This window comes from Zonotrichia leucophrys, chromosome 3, assembly GCF_028769735.1.
Source record: "Zonotrichia leucophrys gambelii isolate GWCS_2022_RI chromosome 3, RI_Zleu_2.0, whole genome shotgun sequence".
NCBI lineage: Eukaryota > Metazoa > Chordata > Aves > Passeriformes > Passerellidae > Zonotrichia > Zonotrichia leucophrys.
This window is the reverse complement of record NC_088172.1, coordinates 101,643,788-101,669,637: the sequence shown is the minus strand read 5'-3', so window position 1 is coordinate 101,669,637 and position 25,850 is coordinate 101,643,788. Positions and strand designations below refer to the sequence as shown.

The 25,850-nt window shown below is 48.3% G+C and overlaps 1 protein-coding gene across 1 annotated transcript; it reads right to left on the bottom strand.

The window, feature by feature from the left end:
- Positions 1-695: 695 nt before the first annotated feature.
- Positions 696-25,850, bottom strand: ANAPC1 (anaphase promoting complex subunit 1). The gene is made up of 47 exons (XM_064709658.1): positions 25,542-25,850; positions 24,601-24,762; positions 24,422-24,473; positions 23,758-23,867; positions 23,521-23,603; positions 22,652-22,725; positions 22,283-22,428; positions 21,430-21,650; positions 20,643-20,852; positions 20,269-20,364; positions 19,931-20,021; positions 19,785-19,850; positions 19,495-19,632; positions 19,023-19,163; positions 18,727-18,787; positions 18,253-18,440; positions 17,737-17,811; positions 17,332-17,597; positions 17,030-17,121; positions 16,567-16,715; positions 15,458-15,536; positions 15,343-15,379; positions 15,180-15,250; positions 14,886-15,064; positions 12,760-12,986; positions 11,555-11,673; positions 10,867-11,138; positions 10,108-10,342; positions 9,285-9,376; positions 9,021-9,155; positions 8,820-8,902; positions 8,629-8,707; positions 8,279-8,353; positions 7,676-7,752; positions 7,396-7,486; positions 7,249-7,302; positions 6,792-6,985; positions 6,512-6,598; positions 5,992-6,109; positions 5,155-5,232; positions 4,770-4,837; positions 3,689-3,827; positions 2,936-3,022; positions 2,417-2,512; positions 2,067-2,265; positions 1,474-1,608; positions 696-993 (listed from the first exon to the last, which is right to left on the bottom strand). Exons 1-47 carry the CDS (start codon positions 25,752-25,754, stop codon positions 878-880), a joined length of 5,856 nt encoding a protein of 1,951 aa, XP_064565728.1. The 5' UTR covers positions 25,755-25,850; the 3' UTR covers positions 696-877.

The window sequence follows — 25,850 nt, the reverse complement described above, 5'->3', positions numbered from 1 at the left end:
GAGGTGTGATAAATTAAATTAATTAAAGGTGCTTGTGGAGGAGGCGTGATAAATTAAATTAATTAAACTGTTTTTATTGAATTAGAAAAGCTTCTGAACAGCTTAAAAAAAAAAGGATGAGGGTTGGAATTTGGCACGGGCTCCGCCTCCTTCCGGACACCTCAAGTAATTGGAAAACCTCAGTTAATACACAATAAATTGGGTTTTTATAAGAATCAGGTTTGCATCATTTTCCTGCTTTTGCCCTACTTTTAATCACTCTTGGTTGTCCTCCTCCCTCCATTTGACCCTTTGCAAAATCCTTGAGGATTTGGGAAAAAACAGAGAGAAATTGGCACAAATCCCACAGAACAGGATTAAATTTGGAACAACAATAATCAGAATCCAAGCCTTTGGCTCTGGCTGAGTAATCCCTCAACCTCTGGCTGCTTTTTATGGAGTAATTCCATGTGTTTGGTGACAAATTAAAGATCTGCCCTGCCCAGAACCAACAAGGAATGAGCCCTGCTCCAAGTTCATCCAGGGGGATACACATGGAGGGAGGGAACACAAAGTGTTTAAACCAGGAATTATTTCCATTGTCTGGAAATAAGATCCACCACAAGCAAAGGAGTTATACAGCCAAGGAAAAGCACCATTCCCAGCCAAGGTCTTTCCCAAATCCCCCACAGAAACCACACATCTGTAAACAAACCTTCGTTACAAAAGTAAATTTATTATGACCTCACTTTTATAGCTCTTTTTTTTTTTTTTTTTTTTAAATTCCTCATAACAATTTATAAATAACTCCTGGTCGTGGTTGCCACAGCTGGGGGCGAGTCTGCTGTTCGGGAAGGTACAAAAAGGAGGAGATTTATTTTTGGGAAGCCTGGTGGGATCACAGCACCATGGCCTGGGGATTCCCGAGGAGCAGCGGGGCCAGGCGCAGCAGCGCCCGCACGGGCACGTGCAGCCTCCTCAGCTTCAGCAGCAGCTCCGAGAAGTTCCTGCTCCCTAAAAACATCCAAAGCAAAGGAAAGGGGTGTAAAAATGAGCAAAGATTTGCACAAAATTGGAGGGGGAAGCTCCAGAGGTGTCATCGCATGGATCCGTCTGTTGTGTGCTGGTTGGAAAGTGAAGTTCCACAGGAGACCTCAAATCTCTTTGAAAAGAGATCCCAAATCCAGGAAGAACACAGAGGGAAAGAACTCCCAGAAAGAGATGTGTAACAGGTAACTGGAATCTTCCATGCCCAGACACAGGAATTTGAGGCCAGCACAGGATTCCTGGGATAGGCCCCCAGTCCCTCACGGATGTGGTGACATTTCTGCCCCAGCCCTAAGCAAGGAACAGAGCTCCCAAAATTAATGTCCAGCTGCCTCTCTTTTCCCTCAGTAACCTCAGGACTGGTGTATTCCCAGGCAGCTGGAGAGCAAGGAGAAGCTGCCCAGGGGAAGGATCCAGGATTTCCCCAAATCCCAGTTCCAGACTCACCTTCCAGGCCTCCAGCTGCCAGCTGCCCCGGTGTGGGCACAGAGTGGTAGATCAGGAAGCACGCCAGCATGCTCAGCTGGGATTCCTCTGGAGCCTGCCCGCTCAGGTAGGAATGCAGGGACACGTCCCCTCCGGCTGCAAGGCACAAGGAATACCCTTGGTGACATTTGGGAAGCAGGATTTCCACAGACAGATCCCACTGAAGTCTCCATTCCCCACAGAAGGTGGGCTGGGAGGTTGTTTTCCCACCTCCTTCCTTCTGCCATGGCCACCCTGATGGGGTCACCGTTTGCTTCTGCTCTGGGAAAATTCTCCCTGTGCAAGATGAGGAAGGAATTTTCCCTGGGAAACATCACCTTCCCTGCTAAAAACCCCCACCACTCCAGGCAGACACAAATTCTCCAGGGAATGTTCCACACCACACTGAAAACACCCTCCCTTCCCTCATCAGTTTTCCACACTTTTGAGGCAGAAATCAACCTGGATCAGCACGACAAGAACCTGGTGAGCAACAGGGGATGGAATGAGATGGTCTTTAAGGTCCCTTCCAACCCAAACCATTCCAGGATTCTTGGATTGAAATTCCTCCTTACCTTGAAGCCACTGATCCAAGGTGTTATCTATGGTGCACTTCATCACTGGCAGGAATTCTGAGTTCATGAAGAGCCCTCGGGTTGGATTCCTGCTCATCCTCTCCTGGTGGCTCCGGGAGCTGAAGAATTCCAGCACCAGCTTCATCTGCCACAGCTCAAAGGTCTCGGACATTTCCCTCCTTTCCAGCCTCCTCACGGCCTGGCAGCGGGAATTGGAGCAGGAATGAAACAAGTAAATGACTCCTCAAGCCCTGCCCTCACTCCTCTGGAAAAGCACATGGAATGGCCACTGTGTGCCCCCCAAAAAGTGGGGAAAAGTGTTGTTTCCAACAGGAACAGGAGTTTCCTACCTGGTCGATGGCTATGTAGGTGGGCAGCATCTCCGGATTCTCCTGGGTCACACACTCGTAAAGGATGGAGGAGAAAAGATCCAGGATTTCCTGTTTCTGAAGAAAGACAGGTGTCAAGCACAATTTATTCCAGGTTCCTGCCTGGAATTAATTAACTGAAGTTAATCCATGCAGTGGCATCACAGGAATTTGGGATAATTAATGATACCACTTGACTTCTTCCTTGGGATAATTAAACTGCATCCTTAAATAAGAAATTCCATATAAAACACCTTCTGTGACTTCCCCTAAATGCTTCTTGGCTCTCTGGATTTGTTAAATGCATTCCTCAAGGAATGGGACAAAATTCCCGATATCAAACCAACAGGAATCAGAGATCATCCTTGTATTGCACAACATCCTGCAGGATATTCCCTGCTCCTGCTGGTTGCAGGGCTAAATTCTGCTCTAGAGTTTAAGGCAGGTTTTCCCTAGTTTTTATCCATGGAGTAAGTGCTGGTCCACACCAACACATCCTACCTGGCCCATGTCCATAGTCGGTTTGCAAAAATAATCAGCGAAGGAAAAGAGAGCGGGATCGGAAGTGAAAGCGGAAATTGCTTCTGGCTGGAAAAAAAAAAAAAAGGATTAAAACACATTCCTAAAGTGAACTTTTTGAATTTGTGCACAAAGGTAGCAACAACTGATTTCCAAAGTGTCCAGAACACAGGGGAGAAAACTGGAACTCATGCCAAAGGTTGGAATCCGTGTCTAAAGGTCAACGATCTAAAAGCTGGACTCAATTTAAAGGCTCAATTTAATAGATCACCTAAAGGCTGGACTCAGTGATCTAAAATTTGGATTCAATGATCTAAAGGCTGGATTCAATCTAAAAGTTGGATTCCACGATCTGAAGGTTGGACTCCATGATCTAATGGCTGAGCTCCATGATCTAAAGGCTGAGCTCCATGATCTAAAGGTTGGACTCCATGATCTAAAGGCTGGATTCCACGATCTGAAGGTTGGACTCCATGATCTAAAGGCTGAGCTCCATGATCTAAAGGCTGAACTCCATGATCTAAAATTTGGATTCAACCATGTAAAGGTTGGACTCCATGACCCTGGAGGACTTTTCCACCCTAAATGATTCCATGATCAAGCACTTCACAGGCAGGACGTGTCCAACACTCATGTCTGCCCATGCAGATGCACCTACACAAGAATTGCTGTGAAAGCCCCCAGAATTCCCTCCCTCAGCAGCGTTCCTGGCAGGAAGCACCGTGGGAGCAGTACCTTGAAGGCGCGCGCTTCGGAGCTGCGGTGGGTGACGGTCTGTGCCAGGAGGCTGCGCCATCCCATGGGATCCTCCTTGTAGGAGAGCTGCCCAGCCCGGAGCTTCACGTACAGGATGCCACCCTTGGAAAGGATCGACCTGGAACGGCACAATGGGGCTGATTTATGGAATTGGTTCAAAGGGAGGAAATTCAGGCTGGATATTGGGAAGAATTCCTTCCCTCTGAAGGTGGTGAGGCCCTGGCACAGGATCCCCAGAGAAGCTGTGGCTGCCCCATCCCTGGAAGTGTTCCAGGCCAGGTTGGATGGGGTTTGGAGCAACCTGGGGTAGTGGAAGGTGTCCCTGCCCACAGCAGGGGTGGCACTGGGTGATCCTTAAATCCCTCCCAACCCACGCTGTACTAATGGACTGAGCTTAATTTAATCCTTCCACCTGACAAGGGGGCAATCAATGATTGGACTCATTATCTTGGAGGTCTTCTCCAACCTAAATGATTCTGGGATTGATCAATGGCAAGTAAGTGACCTAAGAGCACCCCACTGCTGAGCAAAGACTGAGCTGGTTTCTCCCACCCCTCACTGGGGAGGGCAAAGATGAGAATGATTTCCACACCCCCACCCCAGACCCTGTGTTCCGATAAAATCTCTGGTTCCCACAGCTGCCCGCCACCTTTCGAGCGCGTCACGAGGGCGGGTGGCACTTTTGTGACGTGGGGTGACAAGAGAAAAAGCACTTCACAGGGCTTTGTAACAGTCCCCAACAGTCTAACAGGGAAACGTGATATCACCACCAGTCAAAACCAAACCAAAACCATGAGTAGTAGCTGCTCTCTGGTGCCTCCATCCCACTGCCAGTCTCTGCAGGTTTTACTATCAGGTTTTCCCCGACCTGTTTTTTTGCATGAATTATTCACCTCAATGGGTGAAACCCAACTCTGCAGTTTCTTCCTTTACCCCTTTAAGTGCTGTCAGATGCACAACAGTGACTTGATGAAACCCAGAGCTGTGGGAGGGCTTAAAAAAAACCATGAAATACGATTACTACAAGGTCATGATTCAGTTGAGCGTTAAAAACACTTACTGGAGATGAGTCGTTCCCTTGCTTAAATCTATTAATAATTCCCAGTACCGGGGGCCCTTCACTCTGATCTGTCAATAGAAACATTTTATTACTAAATATAGCCAGAATCATTGAATTAAGAGGCTTTTACATTTTTTTTTTCAGGGCTGGTTTATAGTGTTGCCCACACAGAAAATTCATGAGGAGGTTTGTGTCTCCTACAGGGAATTCCCTGCTGCATCAGATCTTGGAAGATCTTGATCAAGACAGAAGACAAAGAATTGTCTTTGGAATCATAATGTCATCCAGAGTCAGGCTAAGGAATCAAAACCCATCAGATCTCAGGTCTTGAGATTTGTGACACAAAATCCAGGTGATTTTCCATTAAAACAGAGATTTCCTCTACCTGCTTCAGTAAGTGGAGCTCTGGAAGAAGCGTGGGTGCCATCAGCTCCTCGGTGGCCTCCCCGTACCACTGCGTGCCCTGCAAAACACCACGGCAGCCATGGGTTGGAAAAGCTCATTTCCATGGGAAAAGGAAGGAAAAGGGAACCTTGTGGGGAACAACTGCCCTGGCAGCAGGCAGGGGGTTCTGTTCCTAAGTAAACACAGGATTCATGTCTGGAAACAGACTTAGACTTCCCAAGCTGCATTTTCCATGGATGGATGGATGAACACCTAACACTGGGCAAGGCCAAAACGTGAAGGTTTGGGAAGCAAGCTATAATGGAAACATGGAGAACTCTTTGCCAGAACCACAGAGATGCACCTCTTCCCCCTAAAATTTCCAAGAACTCAGTTCTGAGCATCTCCCTTCTCCCATATAAAACAAATCCCACAGAAAGGACTCTTCCCTGAAGGACATCTGATGGAAGCACCAAGGAGAAACACCACGTTGCTTATCTCAAAATCAGGAGAAGGCTTGGAAAGCTACAAATGCTTCCAGCCCCCTCAGAGCCTTTGGAAATCCTTCTGAAGAGGGAGAAGAGCCTGGGCCAGTCAGGACACCCCTGAAGACTCTGGTGACTCTCCCTGTCCTCCCTTCTGCTCTCCAGGTGCCACCAAAGCACACCTGAGGTGTGAGTGGGTTCAGCCCAACCCTTCACTCATTTGTGCAGAATCCACCACGTCTCCACCACAGCCTGAAACCAAACCCAAGACCGGAGGCCACTCCAATGAAAACTGGGATAAATCCGAGTGTTTGTCCATCGCACAGCTCCTCAGGGCCTGCCAGGCACGTTACCTTGTAGGTGACCTCTATGAGGGCGTAGCAGGGGGAGTTGGTGTCCACGTCCACGGGGGTGAGGAGCCTGGGCTCGGCCGCCAGCACGTACAGGTGACGCAGGGCCTGCAGGTGGTACCTGGGGTGGGACCAGGAGCTCAGCACGGGCCAGGAATGGTCCCAGACACCCAACTCCTGCTCCACACCCAAACACAGCTCGTGTAGCCGTGGTACTGGTTAATTAACAGAACAGGGCTTAATGGAGCAGAACCAAAAGTAATTAAGGGTCATAAATGAACAGATCTTCTACAAAAATTTTTCCAGCTGAGCAAACTGGAGCAGCCTCACCACAGCAGCACAGCAGAGCTGGTGTTTCCTCACTGCCCAAAGATCCCTACCACTGTCACTTACTTCTTCCATTTCCCACTTTTTTTTTTAATGGAGAACCTCTAAAAATTGATTTTGTGGTAAAAGTCCATCACTTGTCTTTTGTGAGAAGATGGTTCAGCTGAAGGAAACGGGATCCCCACGAAAGCCTTACCGATTGTCCGTGCTGTGAACAGGGAAGTGAGGGTACAGAGCACAGAGAAGAGCAGCAATGGAGGAGTTGGAAGTGCTCAGGGAATATCTGCAAGAAAAAAACCATATTGTCCTTTAGTTTTATTTTGGTGGGATGAGGAAAGGAATTTCCAAAAGTGCACAAAGGCAACAAGACTCTCTCTGCCAACAGAAGGCGCATTTATGCATCCATATATTAAAAACAAGGAAATTGAGGAAATGGAAATAAGGGCAGAGATCTGCCTTTGGAAAAGGCCCATTACCTTCCTCCTCCCAGGAAGAGGAGCCCCAAAGCCATGTGGTGAGCCAGGTGGAAGCCATAGTTCATCTCTCCCCCCGTCTTCTTGTGCATGAAACGGCAAAGCTGGAGCACCTTGAGGTTCCCAGAGCCGGCCATGACCATGGCCAGGGCCAGGAGAAGGACACTCAGGCACGTTTCCAGGTTATAGTGACCTGTCTTCAAGCACAACAGAGAGGTTTCATCACAATTCCATGGCCAACGGCACATTCCAGGTGGGATGATCCACCACTTTCTACATCAGAGCTTGAAAACCTCATTCCCCAGAAGGAGGGAGAGCCAGCAAAATCCTTCAATGATTTGCAGCTCTGCCACATCCTATATATAATGTGTAATCCAGGAAATTAAAAGGCCTGGGTTTGTTCCCATTGAAGTTTTGCTGAGGGTCACACAAAACCATCTTTTTGCTTGGAAAAACTTACTATGGACGCCGTCGGAGCCGACAAGCACTTCAGGAAATCCGTGGCATATTTGTACTAGAAAGAAAAGGAATGCCCAGTGAATATGGATCCAAAAGGTGAGTGGCAGCTCCCTGGGAAGTGAATGGAATCAAATAACCCTCCTCTCACCAGGCACTGAAATGCTGCCAGATTTTCCGAGCCGGCAAAACGAAATCCCAGGGACAAACAGGCTCCGGCGATGATGTAGACGTGAGCTTGCCTAAGGAACAACACAAACAGGACACGACTAAATGCTCCTCTTCTCCTCATCTGAATCCACAGCACAAACCCCTTCATCCCTCAAAAACAAAAGGGAAGACTCGTCCTTTATAGGATATCCCATATAACAAAACTCTCCTTTACAGGACAGTAAAATTCCCTGGGAGGAGATTTTTGGGATGTCACTCACGCCAGCGTTTCCAAGCTCAGGTCTTCAGAGGAAGGCAGCTCTGTTGCATGAATAGAGATAATGTTCTCTCTTATGATCTGCAAAAAGCAGGGAAGGAGAATAAATCCAAGGGAAAAGTGATGACCCATTGAAACTTTGGCCACCAAGAGCTCACAGGTGATACCAAACAGGTCTGAGGGAAGGAAAAGCTTCTTCCCCCAACAGAGACCATCAGCATCCTGTAGATCTTACAGGTATTGAGCTCATTTTGGTCTTAAAAATTCCATACAATATCTTGGAATATCACTGATTCCACTGCTGGGAAGTTATTCCTAATGCTCAACTCCATGCAGAAGTTTTGGACCTGGCAATGCAGGGAAAAGTTTAATCCCTTCCTTTCCCTGACATCACTTTGTGTCTGGAACAATCCCATCTCTCCTCAATCATCTCCTTTCCAGTCCCTGGTGTTCCTAAATCCATGGATCCCAGGGGACAGTCACCTCTGCCATGTTAATGCTCATTTCCCTGTGCTCCTGACATGACTGTGGAAATACCCACATGGAAAACAATGCAGGCAGGTGAGAAATTGAGAAGCAAACACACCACACATAAATAAACACCCACCTGAGGCACGTTGCTGTTGACCCACTTGGAATTGGGCAGGATGTCATCCCACAAAATCAGGCATCGAGCCAGGGTCTGGAAAAAGGGAGAAAAATTATCTATGGAATTGGGAAAAGCTATAAAAATACACCTAAAAAATTAATGTAATATTCCCCATAAATTGTGTCTTTCATCTATTTCTCCCGAAATTCTGTCTCCAAAGACAAGGAAGCTGCCACAATATAAGGAGGAATTGTTGGAAGGGGTGAGCTTGCCTGGGAAGCAAAGGATTCTGGATGATGGGCATGTTGGGCTGGAATTCCTAAACATCATTTAAATAGACTGAGGAATGAACCCAAGAAAAATCTTACCCTCAACAGAAGGAATTCTGGTTTGACAAAGTCCAGCAGATACATGGTGTCCGGTGCCTTGAGCCAGTCGGCAATGGATCTGCAGGGCATGGCAGAAGAAAAGGGTTTCCAGGTCACATTCCAGCAATTCCAAACCTCAGCAGAGCCAACACTGGGGCAGTTTAACCCTGCAGGAATTCCCTGGTCCATACCTGTTGTTGGTCTTCAGGTAGATCATGGCAAGGGCAAGGGTGGCACCTGGACACGTCACATCCACGTTGATGGTGTCTCCTTCCTGGGAAAACACAGGGAACACTTCCCACAGGTTCACTTGGAAGGGAATAATGCTCCCAAAGCCATGGAGACACCTCCCAAAATTCCAACTTAAATGTGGCAGCACCGGCACCACGTACCTTGATTTGGTAACTGGGAGATTTGTGCTTCTCCCTGTGCATTCCTGCCTGGAATCTCCTGTGTCCCCCCACCATGTACTGGTAGAGCTGCTCGGGAACGTTGAGGTCGGACATCCCAATCAGGTTACTGCCATGCTAAGGAAGGGAAAGAAGGAAAACATGGAAGTGCCTTCCTCTAGGAGAAAAACCCACAGGCAGCTGAGAGCCAAGGATGGAACAGCTCTTGGAACGCCATCCCAGTGGATAATGAGTCTCCTGACTTACCCCAAGGCACACCATTCCCAAGGCCAGCCCTGATGCCAGGGAATAGGACTCTCTGTCTGTGCAATATTCCATTTCTGGGCCGGGGGGACGCCCTGGAGAAACCAAACCAGCAAAATTCACCTTTGAAAATTCCAGCTTATTGCTTAATTCCTACTGAAAGGAGAAAAAAAATGATCTGTCCCTCCTTAGGGAAGTCCTCATTGGAATGGCAAGGAGCTGGCAGTTCATCCGTCCACTCCCAAATATCAACTCCCTCCTAAATGTTATGGTTGGAGTTTAGAGCCATGGTGAAAACGCCAAGTTTAACTGAGGATACTTTAAGATCCTGAACCAATCCAAATGCGGTTGCTAAAAAAGGATTGCACATATCCAATTTCTAGAAACACAACAATCTCACCCTTAAAATTTATCCCATTCCCTGTTAAACAAACCACACAGTCTCCAAGTATAGTTCCCATGTAAACATGGAGAAAAGCTGTTACAAATTAACTCAGAATGAGAGCACAAGTGAGATCACAAATCTGCTGCTCACATCAGCTCTTAAGGCCTAGTGGTCAAAAACCCTTAAAATTCCAAACAGGGGAATTTAGGACACCAAATTTCCAGGTGGAAGAAGTAGGAACAGTAATGAAGCTGCCACGTTTCTTTTCCTAAACCCAGCGACTTTCCTTTTTATGCTGCACAAGCTCCCAAGAGGGACCATGAGGTTTGGAAAAATGGGAAGAAAATGTGGTGGGAAAAGGTGCCAAGGTTACAATCCCAACTCCCTGGTGCACAGTCACCATCCCAGCCCTCATCCCGTTTTTCCAGTGTTGGCACCCACCTATCTCAGCCAGCAGCACCTCGGCAGTGTGCCTGTGGGCAGTGCCCTGGTAGACCAGGCCTATCCCCACCACGGCAGCCACCTGGACGTTGTGGGGCACATCCAGCTCCGTGGAGGTGGGAGGCAGCAGGGCAGGGATGTGGATGCTCAGCAGGCGGGTGATGGACATGTCCATGGTGCCCAGCTTGGCAGCGGAGACGCCGAGCAGGAGCCCGATGCTCGTCATCTCGTGGCCCTGGGCAAGGGGACAAGGAGCAGCAAGGCACATTCCCAGTGAGGAATGGGAAAATCCCCGTCCCAGTGTTCCACTGGCCTATCCCAAGGGTCTGTGTGCGGGGTGGAGAGGTCTCGCGGTAACACTGCTGGAAATCTTTGAATGGAAATGGAGGTTCCATTCATTCTGCGGAACCCCAGAATATTTAGGATTGGAAGGGATCTCGAGATCATCCAGCCTATCCCCCCTGCTCACTCAGGGAATGCATCCAGGTGGGTTTGGAATGGAGTTATTCGGAGGCTCCATGCCCTCCCTGGACAGCCGGCTCTCCATCACTTCCTTGGAAAGTAGTCCTTCCTCACATTGAGAAAGGATCCTTCCAACCCAACCCAAACCATGCACCACAACCATAACGAAGCAACTCAGACATTCTCCCACACCAAGAAACTTCCAACGCAGCAGCAGTTCAAAGAAACCTTCCTTGTTTTGCCTACAGAATCCAATCCCACCGGGATCTGCCTCTCGGATGCGCCAGAATTCCTCACCTTGGTCAGGTAGTCGTGGATGTTGAGGGTGGCCAGCTTGGTGAGGTGCCCGTTGAGGCCCAGGGCCATGAGGAAGCCGGCGTACTCGTTGGCCAGCTCGGCGATTTTGGGCTTGTTGTAGACGATCCAGGCGGAGTCGATCTGGGAAGCGGGAGCGATCTTCAGGCCGGCGGCCACGCCGTTGTGGAAGCTGGCCCAGCAGGCCATGTTGGGGGGAACATCGATGTTCCCGCTGTTCAGGTCCACAGTGGTGTTCCTGGGAGGGGCACGGCCTGCCGTGGCAGAGGGGGGAACAGGGTCAGGAAAAGCCAAGCTCTTCATCCAGGGCCAAGGGAGGGAGCAGCTCTGAACAGCTCTGCTCAGGAATGTCAGGACAGCCCTTTGCAGGATCTCCATCCTGTATGACCCCAGCACTGCTTAGGCCATTTTTCCACTTCTCCCTCCTTCTGCACCTAATAAAGGGTTTCAGTGTTTGATAACACTGGCCCTGACCATTCCAGAAGGATCTCCCACCACTCTAGGTGGCAGATTCAAAGCCCAAAGGAGCTGCTTCCTCACAAAACCCACACTTGAGCCATGAAATTCTTGGTGGAGAAGATGCCATAAAAATTACTGTAAAGGGATAACAGCTGGAAGAAAGCCCATCCTGCTCTGGGATGGACTTGGAAGGAACCCCTGACCAACGTACCAGTGAGGTTCAGCTTAGGGATGGGCAGCTGCTCCGTTGGCACAGGATGGTAGGAGAACAGGGTGAACATTCCTCGTCCAACTGGGAGTGCCATGGTTCGCTGGCACAGCTGCAGCAACCTGGTTGGTGGGGAGGTGAATCCAAAAATGACATGGAAAAATTTCCCAAATATAAACACCCACAAACAACAGGCACTGGACAGAACCATTTTCCCCTCACTGTGGCTCTTTCCTTCTCCTTTTGAACCAAATGTTTGCTCCTTACAAGGTTCATCTCCAAGATACCTTTTAGCTATTGGAACCTGGCACTATTTTTCCCTTTAAGTTGGTTCAATAAATCCATTCCACAGACACTTCCCAGCCGTGCTGGAAGCGAGGTGAGGGGAAAAAGTCAAGTGAAAGTGGTTGCCCTGTGGGATCCTGCTATGAGTGGTGATAACGTCGAGTAATAACTCGCGTACAGAGGTGAAAAGGTGCTTCCAAGAATGCATTCTCTATGAATTAGTCTGGAAACACTTTCTAAACTCCTCAGATTACTCAGCTCCCTAGGTCAGATTCAGAACCGTGAATGCTGCATGGTAACGGTTCTCAGGTTTGCTTTTCAATTTGGTTTTTAAAGAAGAGGTTTTTTACTCCCCCCAAATTGAATAAAGCAGGACAGGGATAATCGAGGCCACTGGACACAGGTTTCAAAGGAATGGCATGGGACAGTGAATGTGCTTTCTGTGGAATTCCAAGGTCCCCTGTCTCAAGAGCAGCCTGTCATAAAGGGTTCTCCAGCTTTGGGCAGGGCATGGATGGTTTGGTCTCTACAGAGTAGGTCCTGCTTATATTTCACATTTTTTGGGCAGAACAAACTGCTACAAAATCCCTTCAAACCCAACTGACCTCAATGTGCTGTCTGTCCTTCCCAAGAGCACCCTACTCCAAGACAGCAGAGCTTTGATCCATGGAGCTCCAAAGACTTGGATTATGGGGTTTTGTTGTAATTAGATTCTGAGCCTCCAAAAATATCCCCACAACCTTTCAGCTGAATGAAACAGCTGGAAATGGAGAAATTTCCAAGGCCACATTGGATGGGGCTTGGAACAACCTGGGATAGTGGAAGGTGTCCATGGCCACGGCAGAGCTTGGAATGAGACGAGCTTTAAGGTCCTTCGAGACCCAAGCCAAGCCAAGGCATTCCGTGTTTCCAGGACTCCCTACCTGTTTTCCTTCTCCTCGATGTACTCGTGGTCACTGGCCTCTGGCATCTGCACCACGTTGACGCGGACGGGCCGGGCGCTCTGCAGGAGCCTCCGGACCTCCTGCACCCGCAGGTCCTCGCTCCAGATCAGGGACATCACCTCCTCGTTCATGTCGTTCATGCCATCCTCATCCTCCTCCGACTCGGCGGCCGACGGAATGTCCGAGGACGGCACCGTGCCCACGGACTGCAAGGGAAAGGGAAAAAAGACAATTCCAGGGGGGGAAAAGTGTCAGGAAGGCACCACAGCCTGAACTCAGCCAGCACAATGTGATGGGTCTGTACACAGAAGGGATGGACACACTGATGGAGGGTCACAGCATTCCAATGCTCCTTACAGGAATTTAAAGGCCTGGAGGATTTCCAAAGATGGAAATCAAGTCGTTTTGCAGAACCAAATGGGATAAATAACTAAAGACAAGAGGATATGACACCTCAAATGCATTGAGGAGGTGATGTGTGATGAAGTTCTTGTCCTTTCAAAATCTTTCCTTGTTTTGGAGCAGTTGTAGGAATGGGTCTTCCTTTCCCTGCCTACTCCATCAGCCCAGTTTGTGATTATCCCAATTTGTGATGAGTCCAACCAGAGCTGCTGCTCTGCAGATTCTGCTCCAAAAACCATGTGTTATTTTTCAAAGTGTTGGTGTTTTCACACATCAATTTGGATTCCCTCCACAACCACCTTGAAAAGCAAATTACCCATTAAAGCAGCCTGCACAGCAGAAAATCCCAAAATTCCTCACTATCAGAAGACTTGGGATTCATCACAGCACCAGAATGGATTTGGAACTTCTACACATGACCAGAAAAGCACCAGAGCTTAGGAGCACTCTTGGAAAACCCTTTTCCCAGGAGAGATTTAAGAAATGCTTTTCTAAAACTCTGCTGACATCACACAAGTGAAGAGAGGACCCAAAGGGAACAGATCTTCCCGTGGTTCTCTGGGAACATGTGGCCCCTGGAAGACAACTAAATGAAGAGCTGATGAATGAAACCCAATTTCTTCTGGTAAATCCACGCTCAATCTCAACACACAACTGCACCACCCAGAGCTGCAGCGTCCGTTCTGAAACAGGAAACTCCACCCGGCCCTCCTGAGAAATGACAAACAATTTGGGGTTTGAAGCTCACTTTGGCCTTTTAAGGTCACATCAATTCGAGGCATTGTTATAAAGTCAGTGATAAAATCAAATTTATCATCATTTTCGATGATTCGTGAGGGTTTCGGTTGGGCACAGCTTCCACCAGCAGCAAACAAAAAGGATTTTTCGTGTGGTGGCAGGTGGGGTCTGACCTGGAGTTAATTAACCTTTCTGCCAAATTAATTACAGTTTTTATATGCAATTAGTCATAAAGCCTTTGCTGCAGAGAACTGGAATAACTTTAATGTCTCTTCCAAAGCTGAGACAGCAAAAAAGGATCCTGACCAAGATGGACTTGAGATTTCAATTCCAATTCCTGACTTTGGAAAAGGCTCCAATCTTCTGCCATGATGGGGTTTTATGCCAGCCTTAAGAAGAATTTTGGCTTTCAACAAAGGACATTTCAGTGAGAAACAATTCCTTGGGATGCTGGTGATAGCCACCATCAGAAAAAAATGTTGAAGAGAAAAACACCACACTGTTTTTAAAATCATTTTACCTCAGGATACAAACAACGAAACCTTTTTTGGGGAAAAAAAGAGAATATGGCAAGTGTACTTCCAAATCCAGCTCTTCTAGTGGAAAGGAGGATGCCAGCCATGCCAACACTATAAGCCTCTGACAAATACCCACTTCCTTCTCCTTCTGCCATGGCTTGATGGCAGAGCCTCTGGAGAAAGCACCAAAAAATGGGAGGAGGAGGAATCCAACAGCTCTGGAGGTAAAACTTTTGTCTGAATTTAAAAATGTGATTTATCTTGAGTTTTTTTCCCAGCTATCCATGATTACCCATCCCTGCTGGATGTTGCTTTTCACACCAAAACCCTTGCACACGTAAATCCTCCATTTTGTCACCTTCAGTTTGGGAATTAAGCCGGAAATCCCAGAGCTGCCTGCTGTGCCCAAACCCTGGGATTGGGAGATCCCTTTGTGGCCATACTCACGGATTTTCCCTTCTGCAGGCTCCCTTCCCAGGCCTGCTTGGACAAATCCTGGCGGCCGATGAGGAGGCACACGGCTTCCGGCCAGTCCGAGGACGGCTGCTCCCGGCACTGGTAGATGGCATCCCGGATGGGAAGGGCCACGCCAAAGGGAAGAGATTCCAGATCCCTCAAGGTGAAACCTTAAAATTAAAGAGGCAAAAATAACCCCAAATAAGTGTTATCAACCCCAGACAAAGAGTGCTTGCTGTTATCCAAGCACATTGTTATTTGGGAATGTTGTTGTTCCGCTCTTACCAACGCTGGTCATCCAAAGGACCAATTTTTCAGCCAGGCTGGAAACAGAAGTGCTGGATTTGAAATTGCACCTGGAAAATTAAGGAGAAGCCAATAAAAGCTCATCCAGAAGTCAGCAGGAAGTCACAAACTCAGTAGAACAACACCAAGAAAGTTTCCATACCGATTGTCATCCTGCTCCATCTGCTGCTTCCGCTGGCCTAGGAAAGACAAGGCTGTGTTAATTCCGTGTTTTCCAAGCTCAGGGCACTCCCAGGATGGAGTCAAAGCATCCTTACCTGATGTGATCTTGTACAAATAATGGGAGGCTTCGTTCAGCACAGCGCTCTCATCCCCAAGGATGTACAGAGCCACACTCTGGGGAGGAGAGACACCAAAAAAAGTCATTTTGGGGTTATATTCCTGATATATTTGGGGTTATATTCCTGATATTCCTTTGCTTCCCAGGAAAACAGGCAGGAAGTAACTGCAATACAACCTCAGAAGTGGGGCAGGTTGCAGGTTGTTCCCCACAATTCCTCCAGTATTGTGGGGGAAAGGAGACTGAAACAACTGAACAACAACAAACTTTGAAGCTTTAAACTTTGGGGGTGAAAAAACCCACCCCGAAACAATGCACTGAATTTTCCCTCATTGCTTCAGAGATAAAATATAAATATCATCCCAACAGAAAAACATGTTCCCAGTTATCCTTCTTGTGTTTCTCACATTCCCTTTCTACTGCAGGACACACACACTGTTTGTAGACACCCTTTTCCACTTGTCTCCTCCACATCTTGGATATTTTGTGAAGGTTCCAAGTGAAAAGCTGTTGGGTCCAGCCAGCAAAATCCAAGGGATCGGTCACTACATTTTGAAAATTCTGGGAAAAATCACATCCAGGTAAAATGACTTTGTGGGCTTTATGAAGATATTTTAACTGAGCTCTGCAAGGGCAGATCAGGCAGAGAGAGGAGGAAAATAGATCCTGGCTTATTCTTCCCTGTTTTTCTCCTTAGGCACCTCAGGCTTGACACCTCTGCTCCCAGCTGGAAGGGTTTTCCCATCAATGAGTAAGGAAGTGATGTTGACCAGGAGATACCATCAGCACTCACAGGAGTAAACACTGATGTTGGGGCATGCCCAAGAAGAAAAATGGGGAATTCTCATTCCCAAAACACAGATAATTCCAAGTTCCATTATTACTTTGCACAAACCACAGAAAAACACACAAGTGGTGAAGCTGCTCGGCTTCAATACATCCAGTAAATGAATCCCTCTGTTATTTCACCTTCCTTCAGGGATGTTTCACTCCCAGGAAATTCAGCAGCTGGAGCAAGCCCTGCCCACAGGGCAGTGCTGGCAGAACAAGGCACATTCCCTGTATTCCCTGTCTCCCAGGACTCACCAGTACCACCAGTTTGCTCCTTTCACAGATCCCTGGTAAGTAGGGATAAGGCTGCACTCCCTCTCCCTTCAGGCAGGAACTCAGCCACTGGAAGATACTTGGAGGCTCAGCAGAAAAAAAGGAGGGATGGAGCATGAAACCTGTTTGGACTTAAGATGAACAGCAAGGATGATGAGCTCAGGGAAAAGGCACAAGAATTCCTCACCATTCCCAACTCCTTCAACAACAAAAATCCAGCACCTCCCCACAAAATGTCACGGATCCCTCATGGATTTTATGACATTATGACAAAATCCCATTTTCAGATGGGATTTTATGACAGGAAGGAAAGCTCAAGGCATCTATTTAAGGAAGAAGAATGATCTCAAAGGAATAAGTAGGGGATAATCCTCCAGAATGAGGATAATGTTAAAAACAAAGGGAATACCCAAGTATCACGGAATAGCCAAAGGCTTAAACTCACCCTGGTCAATTATGCAGGTCTGCCTGGAGGTTTTGACAAGGGCTGGGTAGTCCCTGTAGTAATAATCCATGTAAGCTTCCAGTTTCAAATCCCTGGAATGAGAGAGAGGGGAGTCACAGACTGGGAAAAAGCCATTCCAACCTCCTAGATGCCACCTTTGGGCAGTTGCTGCTACTGGGGGAGAATCTGGAGCCATGGAACAAATAGGAAAGGTTTTAAATATTCCTTTCCTTCAAATACAGGGCAAGTTTGCTCCCGTTTGGGCAATCCCACCAAAAGAAATGATTTTCCAGTGGGAATACCTGGCCAGCTGAACCAGGAGAACCACGAGGGAGCGGAGTCCTTCTCCCATCAGACTGTTCAGTTTGAGCTCCTCATAGATGAGGTGGAGAACAAAGAAAATGGCAGGAATGTGGGAGAAAAGGAGGGTGGAGGAATCCAAACTGAGGCTCTGGGAAAAGTCATCCCTGGAAGCTGAAACTTCCAGAGGGTCCAGGCGCAGAGCTTTGGCAATGGGGTGAGACTCGAAATTCCTGTGGTAGTCAGAGCTCAGGAGATATTCCCAGTCCTAGGGCAAAGAAACAGGAAAGAAAGACAGAGGATCCATGGTGAAAATAATTTCCAGAAAGGTAATTCCAAATCACTGTTACAGAGGAATTTTTTCCCTAAAAACCAATCCAAATGTAACAGAGGGAACCATTTCTTACCTCATCTGACCCAGTTTCTGATGGCCTTGCCTTCTTTGGAGCAATGACTGGGGAGAGTGATCCTTCAAAATCGAGCTGCAACAAATTAAAGAAAAAGAAATAAAAATAGAAGAAATAAATAGAAAAGTTAAATAAAGAGGTTTCTTTGTGATTTCTTAGGAACCAGGGTTTCTTGTGATTTCTTTGGAACCAAGGTTTCCTAGGTGAATCACAACATCTGAACTCAAGCCAAGTAGGACATGATGTGACTTGAGGCATTTCTGGATTTGCTGAACAAACCCCAGAAATACAAAATCTTCTTTAGGAAACAACAATCTGAGCTGTGACCTGTGTTTAAACTCAGAATCGATTTATTATGGATGAGATTAACCAAATTTAATACAGCAGTGTTACGCGTTGAGGTGGAATCAAATCTTCATCATTTATTTTTATAACAAGCACCCTGTAAATGTTCCTCATGACAAAGACAGAGCAAAACAGGCCTGAAAATTGGAAGTGGAGAATGGATTTGCTCACATTCCGTGTCCAGCAGAGCCTCTCAGTGTTGTAACCCATCATGTTCATGAGACAGGTGACAAATAAATTCCACTCCGAGTGGTAGCTGGGCCCTCCCGGGGCGTTGTAGGCGTTGTACCACTTCACCAACATCTGCACAGCTGTTTCCTTGGGCAGGATGGCTTTCAGCCCCTGCAGGCATCTTTTCACTGGTGGAAAAGAAGGAAACCATCCATCAGCTCTGGTTTCCTGGGATTTGCTTCATCGGTGGTGGAAATCTCCACAGGTTCCTCTTGCTGGACCTGCTTTCAAGTCTAAATAAAGCCACAAAACTCCGACAGCTCTTCCCTGAGTTGAGCACAAATCCTCAGATTTGGAACAAAAATAAGGAAAATTTTCATTTTTTTGCTCATTACTGAAACCAGCCGTGTCTGAACTGGCACCTCAGCCCTTCCCCAAGCAAAGCAAAAGCCACCCAAAGCTTTGGAACCCTACCTAATTCCGAGGTGGCGATTTCAGGGATACTGATCCGAACCATGGTGTTATTGCTGAGCTCCTGGAAAATCCAACAAAAGTGCAAATAAATCAGGAAAGGCATCAAGTGCAGGCAGAACAATTTTCTATCAACTCAGAACTCCTTAGTGGGTGAAGATATTCCCAAATTTTGGCTTCTGCTACATTAAGATATGGAATTCAGGTGCCAGCTCTGTGAAACACTGGAAATCTTGGAATGATCTTGAAATAATCTTTGTTATCGAAAGTGTTGCCCCAAATGACAGGGAAATACCTACTAAAGTCACTCTGTTGTGGACAGGATCCCTCAGAGCTTGGATGAAAGTCCCAAGCTGCTGGAAAGTGCAGTCCTCAACGTAGGGGGAGTCGTGGATCTTGGAAGAATCCCTTAATTCCGGAACTGGTGACAAAAGCACGCTCTGCAAAGTGGGAAAAACGAGCCCAGTTTAGAGTTCAAATTGAAGTGGAATTCAGAATTAAAGTGGATCTGAGCAAAGAACAGCTAGAATTGTTGGGTTTGAGGTACTAACAAGAATCTTGGAAATTACTATAAAACTTTCCAATCCCTGCCTTGGAAGGTTTATGGCAAACAGAAATAAATAAACAGGGCAGCACCACAGAAATCTTCTTTAAATGCAGTTTATTCAGAGGATTTACAAAACAAGAAGGAAAGATTCAACTGCAAAAGTCACATTAGAAGATAAAAAACATTGATCATTACAAAAAAAGGAATATTTCCTTATTTGTTACCTCTTCCAGGGGCCCCAGGTGCTTGTTCAAAGGCTTGGATGGAGTACTGACACTATCCAAGGGAGTGCTTGGCCGAGGCATTGGGTTGGACATTGTCAGGGATGGAGCAGGAAGGCCAGGAATAAAAACCTTTCCCACCTTTTTGGTGGAAAAGGGAAACAAAAAGTTCAGTTTTTCTCTAAAAATACCCTCCACAAAAATTATTTAATTGCCCCATTAATGCTATGGATGCTTCAGAACTCCCTTTCCAGCACTGCCCATAAATTAGGGATGGAACAGGCGTCGCTTACCCGAACCACTCCGGAATAAAGCACCAGATTCCCACTGCCTTCCAGAACCAGCAGTGTGTCAATCCCCTGGAATAATCAAGCAGCACATTCAGCTCCTTGTGCCTAATTAAGGAGGCACGACAAGGACATTCCACAGGTAACAATACCTCCACTGGAGCTGCATCCTTTGCTGGAATATTAGTGACAGAGCCAAAGATCAGCTGTGATTTATCGTTGCTCTCTTGGAATTTTACACACCTAGGGATTAGGGAGAAGAGGAAACATAAAAGGTTTGTCCTGGGTGTTGTTACAGAAAGAAAACACAGACTTCCAACAGTGCAGTGAATTTTTTGTAAGTTTTGTGGTTCCTTCATCCTTTTCCCTGCTTTCCCAAAATAAATCAACTTGTTTTTAATTTTCTAGTTAATTAAAACCCCTGATGTACTTCCAGCTGGGAATTTCTGGAGTGCTTCTCCTGGTTCACCTGTCCCCAAGGAATGCTCACCTCAGCTGGAGCTGGGATTCCACTAAAAAGCACAGGAATTTCTGCCCACAAAGGTCGGTGGAAATGAACACTTTGGATGCCTGGGAATTCTTCTCTCTGGAAAAGAGACACAGGTTAGAACCTGCTTTGCTTTGGAGACTCCATGAAACCACTCAGAAAGCCTGGAATAACACACCAGGAAAAACTGGTCTGAGTGCTTAGTTCTCTGCAAGACAGGCAGGCCCTTAGGGAGCACCATTTCCCAAAAAAATATCAGGGAGTGCAAGTCCATGAAGATTCCAAGATGGCTCCAAATGAAGAAAAAGCACTCAAATCAGCAGTGATTTCACTTTAATTCCTGCTTCCCAACTCTCATGCCAAGAAAACCAGCTGACCTCATGCTTGGGACTGTTTCTGTCCACAGGTGGTCGATGCAGAGCTCAGGAACGATCGGCTCCGTCTCCGGCACGAGGAAGGAGTCGTTGGCAATGGAATTTGGGGAATGGGTAACGCTGGGTCTCCTTGGGGACTGGGCACTGCTGGAAAAGTTGAACCTGTGCACTCCAGAGAAGGAATGGACTCCGAGAGCTGGGGAATGGGAACGGCTGCAGGCAGAGACAGGATACGGATGAGAAGGGGATCTTCAAAATCACAGAAAAGTCAGATATTGATGCAGTCAAAAAGTGGATTCTCAAAATCAGGGACAATCCCAGGGAGCTCATCCACTGACTTTAAAACCCAACCAAACCCTAAACCAGGAAAAAGCTCATTGTTGATTTCCCTTAGTTTTCTAGCACAGGAAAACAATTCTCAAATTATTTTCCAGGCATCTCTGTCCAAATCCAACAGATGAGATTTCAAAAGGATTTCAGATGGTCCATTCCATCAAAAATCCCTCCCAACCCCTTCCCTCTAATTTCTTTAGAGAAGCCAGACCAAAACACTCCTGGGATTCAAACATCCCACAGACATTCCTTGATCCATGGCAGAGCAGCCTCCATGGCTCTGGCACAGGCACCACCCTCCTGTACCACTGGGATAATGCCACAGGAAGGGCATTCCAAGGGAAGTTTCAGGTACTGCAACACAAGAGGCACCAGAGCCTTGGATGGAAAGAGAGAGCAAAAAGTGTCCATGCTATTCCATGGGTGCCATCCTTTGGGATTTGCTGTGGGTGCTCACCTCAAAGCTGCCATGTTGGAGATGGTGGGAGAGCGGGATTGCAGGTTGGGAGAGGAGCTGGATCTGCTCTGGCTGTGGATGGAGGAGTAGTTCTGGAAGGGGGAGCCCCCAGGGGAGTCTCCTTTGGAGAGGCTGCGGAGATGAGCGGTCAGGGAGCTGCTGGTGGCCATGTGCTGGGGGGTGCCCCCCTGATCTGGGAATTTCAGCACCAGGCTCTGCTCCTGGGAGGAAAAACGATGGCATGTGGGCAAGGATAGCCAGGGAGAGGCTTTTCCAACAGCTTTTCCCATCAGTTATGTGTTATAAATTCATGCTCAGCCTACTGAGTTAATCCCATCAACCCTGCTCTTCCCCTCCCACAGAAACTGCTCCAATGTTTGTTTTTTTTTTTCACAAAATCACAGGATTTGGTTGGAAAAGACCTTAGTGCCCAGCCAGTTCCACCCTCTGCCATGGGAACGCCCTCCCCTATCCCAAGCCCTGTCCAACCTGGGACATTTCCAGGAATGGAGCAGCCACAGATTCTCTGGGAAACTCTGCCAGGGCCTCACAACCCTCACTGTCAAAGTTTTCATGGCACTAAGTGACTTTCCACTTTTCCTAAGCCTTCTGGTCCAATGTATGGAATAATATGTTAATAACATAATCCATGACCATCACCACCCCGTGATCCCCCTGCTCCAGGCAAATCCATGGAAAAATTTCCTTAAAAACCAAAAGAACCAGCCTCATTAGATATCTTACTCTTATAAATGAAACAAATCCCAAATCCCAGCCATTCCTAACACACATAAGGGCCTGGAAATGCACAGAGCTGTTTTCCAGGGATCTTCATTCCCCAGGGAATGTGTACCTCTGGCTTGACTCTCCTGAGGGCCCAGACTGTGTGTAAGCTCTGCACAGTGTCGTAGGTCATCACAATGGAAGGCTCAGCGCTGAGGAACACGATCCTCAGCGTGGGGTCAGCCACGTACTGCACCCGGCACGACCCAAACACTCCTGGAAAACAGGGATGCATCCCAAAGGATCAGCCCCACCATGATACTCTCATCTCACACACTCTCTCTCCCTTCCACACTCTGGGTTTCTCCCCTGGGCAGCCTCCCTGTTCGTGCAGCCACTCTAACTGCGTCCTTGGAAGTGACTCTTCCCGAATGTTGTGCTACAGGGACACTCTGGGATTTGCTGCCACCCCGAGGGACTCCAGGGACACCCAGTGTACCTCCAGACTTGCAGACCAGAGGGGCGATCTCATCCAGGGGGTGCAGCATGCTGAACATGGTCGGCAAAGGCTCCCTAGGGAAAAGGCAGACAAATCAGAGCCTGGGATGTGACAGCAGGCACACAGATCCCATCTCAAAAAGCTTGTTGGATTCACTGAGCGGACTCGACTTTTCAGGATCTCTATGCCTAATCCCAGCTCTTCTGAGGACTAGAGAATCCCAGGGGAAAACCCAAAAGAGGGGATGAAAGCTGCTCATCAGTGCATTGTCCAACTGCTTCCTTTGGGATCCACAGAGGGGCTTCCACAGGGGCTGGGAGCCTCAGCCTACAGGGAATGGGATGGGATGCCCACAAAAGAGGAAATGGGATCCTGCAGCTGAGAGAAAATGCCTTGATAACAATCCCTCAGTTACTCTTCCATGACAGCCTGGAATCAATTCCTAGCACAAACCTCAATGGAATCAGGCTGGTGCCTCCCAGATCCTATTCCCAGGACCAGCACTCCCAGATTGTTTTAACACTCAGTTTTGAGTGTGCTCACTCAGAGTCACCGGGATGGGATAAAAAGAACTGGAAGAAGCACATCAATAAAATCCCAGAATGGTTTGGGTAGGAAGGGATCTTAAAATTATCCCATCTCCCCCCCTGCCATGGGCAGGGACACTTCCACTATCCCAGGCTGCTCCAAGCCCCATCCAAGCTGTCCTTGAATGCTTCCATGGAGGGGTCAAACACAACTTCCTCCTTTTCCACCCAATTTTACCTTTTCCCATCAGAAACACACGGATCTTTCACCACTGCCCTCCAACTCCTCCATTCCTTATTAGATTATCCAACAGGAAACCACCCCAATTCCTCATCCCATACCTGGGTGGACTTGGAGGCACCTCATGGGAAGAACTGCTGCGCTCAAACAACAACCCATACTTGGTTGGCCAGACATTTGCAACCTATAAAAAAAATATGGATTTATGGTGGGATAAAAAATCAACCATGTGCTGTGTTGATGATGTCTTATAGGAAAATAAGATGTTCAGGCTTTTTATGCAGAGCAGGGAAACATAAATGTGAAGCAAAATGTTAAAAAAGCGTGGCAGAAGTTACCTGGAAAGGCAGAGCAGCGATGTAATCCTTCCCCTCCATGCTGTGCACGTTTATGCAGGAATTCTGCAAAATGCAGATGCATTTCTCCACTGTTTCCTCGCTGCCTGGCACTGGAAAGGAAGGAACAAAACAGTTATACAGTGAAGTTTCACTCTGTTTCAGACATCCCTTATACACAAAAAGTAAATTCTGACATATCAAGTGGTGGTGAATGAGCTCCTGGAGTGTGTCCAGAGAAGGGAATGGAGCTTGGAAGGGGCTAGAAAACAAGGACTGGCTGAGAAAGCTCAGTCTGGAGAAAAGAAGGCTCAGGGGAGACCTTCTGGCGCTGCACAACTCCCCTGACAGGAGGGTGCAGCCAGGTGGGGGTCAGGCTCTGCTCCCAGGGAACAAGGGACAGGATGAGAGGAAACAGCCCCAAGTTGCACTAGGGGAGATTCAGGGTGGATATTGGGAAAATCTCTTCCCCAAAAGAGTATCCAGGCCTGACGCAGGCACAGGGCTATAAAAGCCACATGGATGTGGCACTTGGGGATGTGGTTTTGGCAACAGCTGGACCGGGCGGTCTCTGAGGGCTTTCCCAACCTAAACAATTCCATGATTCCAAGCCAAGGGAGCTGAGCTCTGAGCATTTGCCCAGCAGCACGAGAAGCAGGACACTCACCATCAGCTTTTTCCAACTTTTCCTGGGGGATAATGAAGTCACACCACAAGGCCTGAAACCCAACACAGCATCATTAGTTTTCCAAAATGAGATGTTCCCACACAACCTCACCTTCCCGTGTTCCCTGTCTGGGAAGGGTCTGTGGGTTCCCTCGGTGCCCTTCTCCCACATTTCTGTACCTGCAGGACAGGACTGTCAACGGTGAATGCCTTGTACACGGCGGACGCTTGGCTTCTGCTGCCCTTGCTCCAGATGACCACGTTGCTGGCCACGTACAGCTCCTCGTCATAGTCCACCTCCTCCCCAACATCACTGATGCCCTTCCTCAGCTGCCAGCTTTCCTGGAAAACAGAGGTTTGTCAAGGGAAAGCCACAAGAGCCATGGGTGTGATGAGTTTGGACAGTTACGAGGTGCTGGCACTGAGAAGTTGTGGCTGCTCTGCCCCTGGAAGAGTCCCAGGCCAGGATGGATGGGGCTTGGAGCATCCTGGGATAGTGGAAGGTGTCCTTGATCATGGCAGGGGACGGAATGGGATGATCCATAAGATCCCTTCCAACCCAAAAAACCCTGGCATTCCACAGTAAAGGACAATCAGGATCCATTTAGATTTATTTTGATGGAAGCCAGGGAGGAATGGGTAAGGGAGACCCTTTGTAGAGTTCTGAGATTTAGAGTGAACCCCTTGCTCCCCAAACTCCTTCTCAGAGAGGAGCTGGGATATGGATGGATCCAATCTTAGGCTCGATCTCCATCAGAGCTGGGGATGTTCACCTGGAGAAGAGAAGCCTCCAAGGAGACCTTAAACCCCTTCCAGCGCCCAAAGGGGCTTCAAGAGAGCTGGAGTGGGGCTCGGACACGAGTCTGGATTGACAGGACAGGGGAAATGGCTTCCTGCTGCCAGAGGACAAGGTTAGATGGGACACTGGGAAGAAATTCTCCTCTGGGAGGGTGCTGAGGCCCTGGCAGAGGCTGCCCCATCCCTGGAAGTCAAGGCCAGCCTGGAGAAGGCTTGGAACAACCCGCTCTGCTGGAAGCTGTCCCAGCTCACGGCGGCGGGCGGGAACCGCATGGGCTTTAAGTTCCCTTCCCTCCCAACCCCCGGCTCAGCCAGGCCCGTACCCGGTGCCGGTCGTGGATGGTGACCTCTCGGAGGGAGCCCACGAGCCCCGCGGCGCCGTCGGAGGAGCAGAGCTCCGGCGCGGGCTGCAGCCGCCGCAGCTGCAGGCTCAGGGCGCTCGGGTGCCGCCGGCTCTGCTCGCGGCCCCGCGGCGCGAACTCCTGCAGGTCGCCGGCCGCAATCATCGTCGCCCTCTCGTCACAGTGGTCCGACATGGGGCCCCGATATCCACATTATTTCCGGGACGCTCCGGCGGCTCCCGCGGGCACCGGGACGCGCGGGGAGCGGCACCGGCGGCCCCTCACGCGGGC

Bases quoted from the DNA above. Each gene is read 5' to 3' on its own strand.
- ANAPC1 (XM_064709658.1), bottom strand. From the start codon at position 25,754: ATGTCGGACCACTGTGACGAGAGGGCGACGATGATTGCGGCCGGCGAC. The intron at 20,365-20,642 runs GTCAGCTGGTTT...TCTCTTTTCCAG, and splicing joins GAAACAGTCCCAAGCATGAG to AGAGAAGAATTCCCAGGCAT. The intron at 18,441-18,726 runs GTAGGGTTCCAA...CTTTTCCACCAG, and splicing joins AATCGCCACCTCGGAATTAG to TGAAAAGATGCCTGCAGGGG.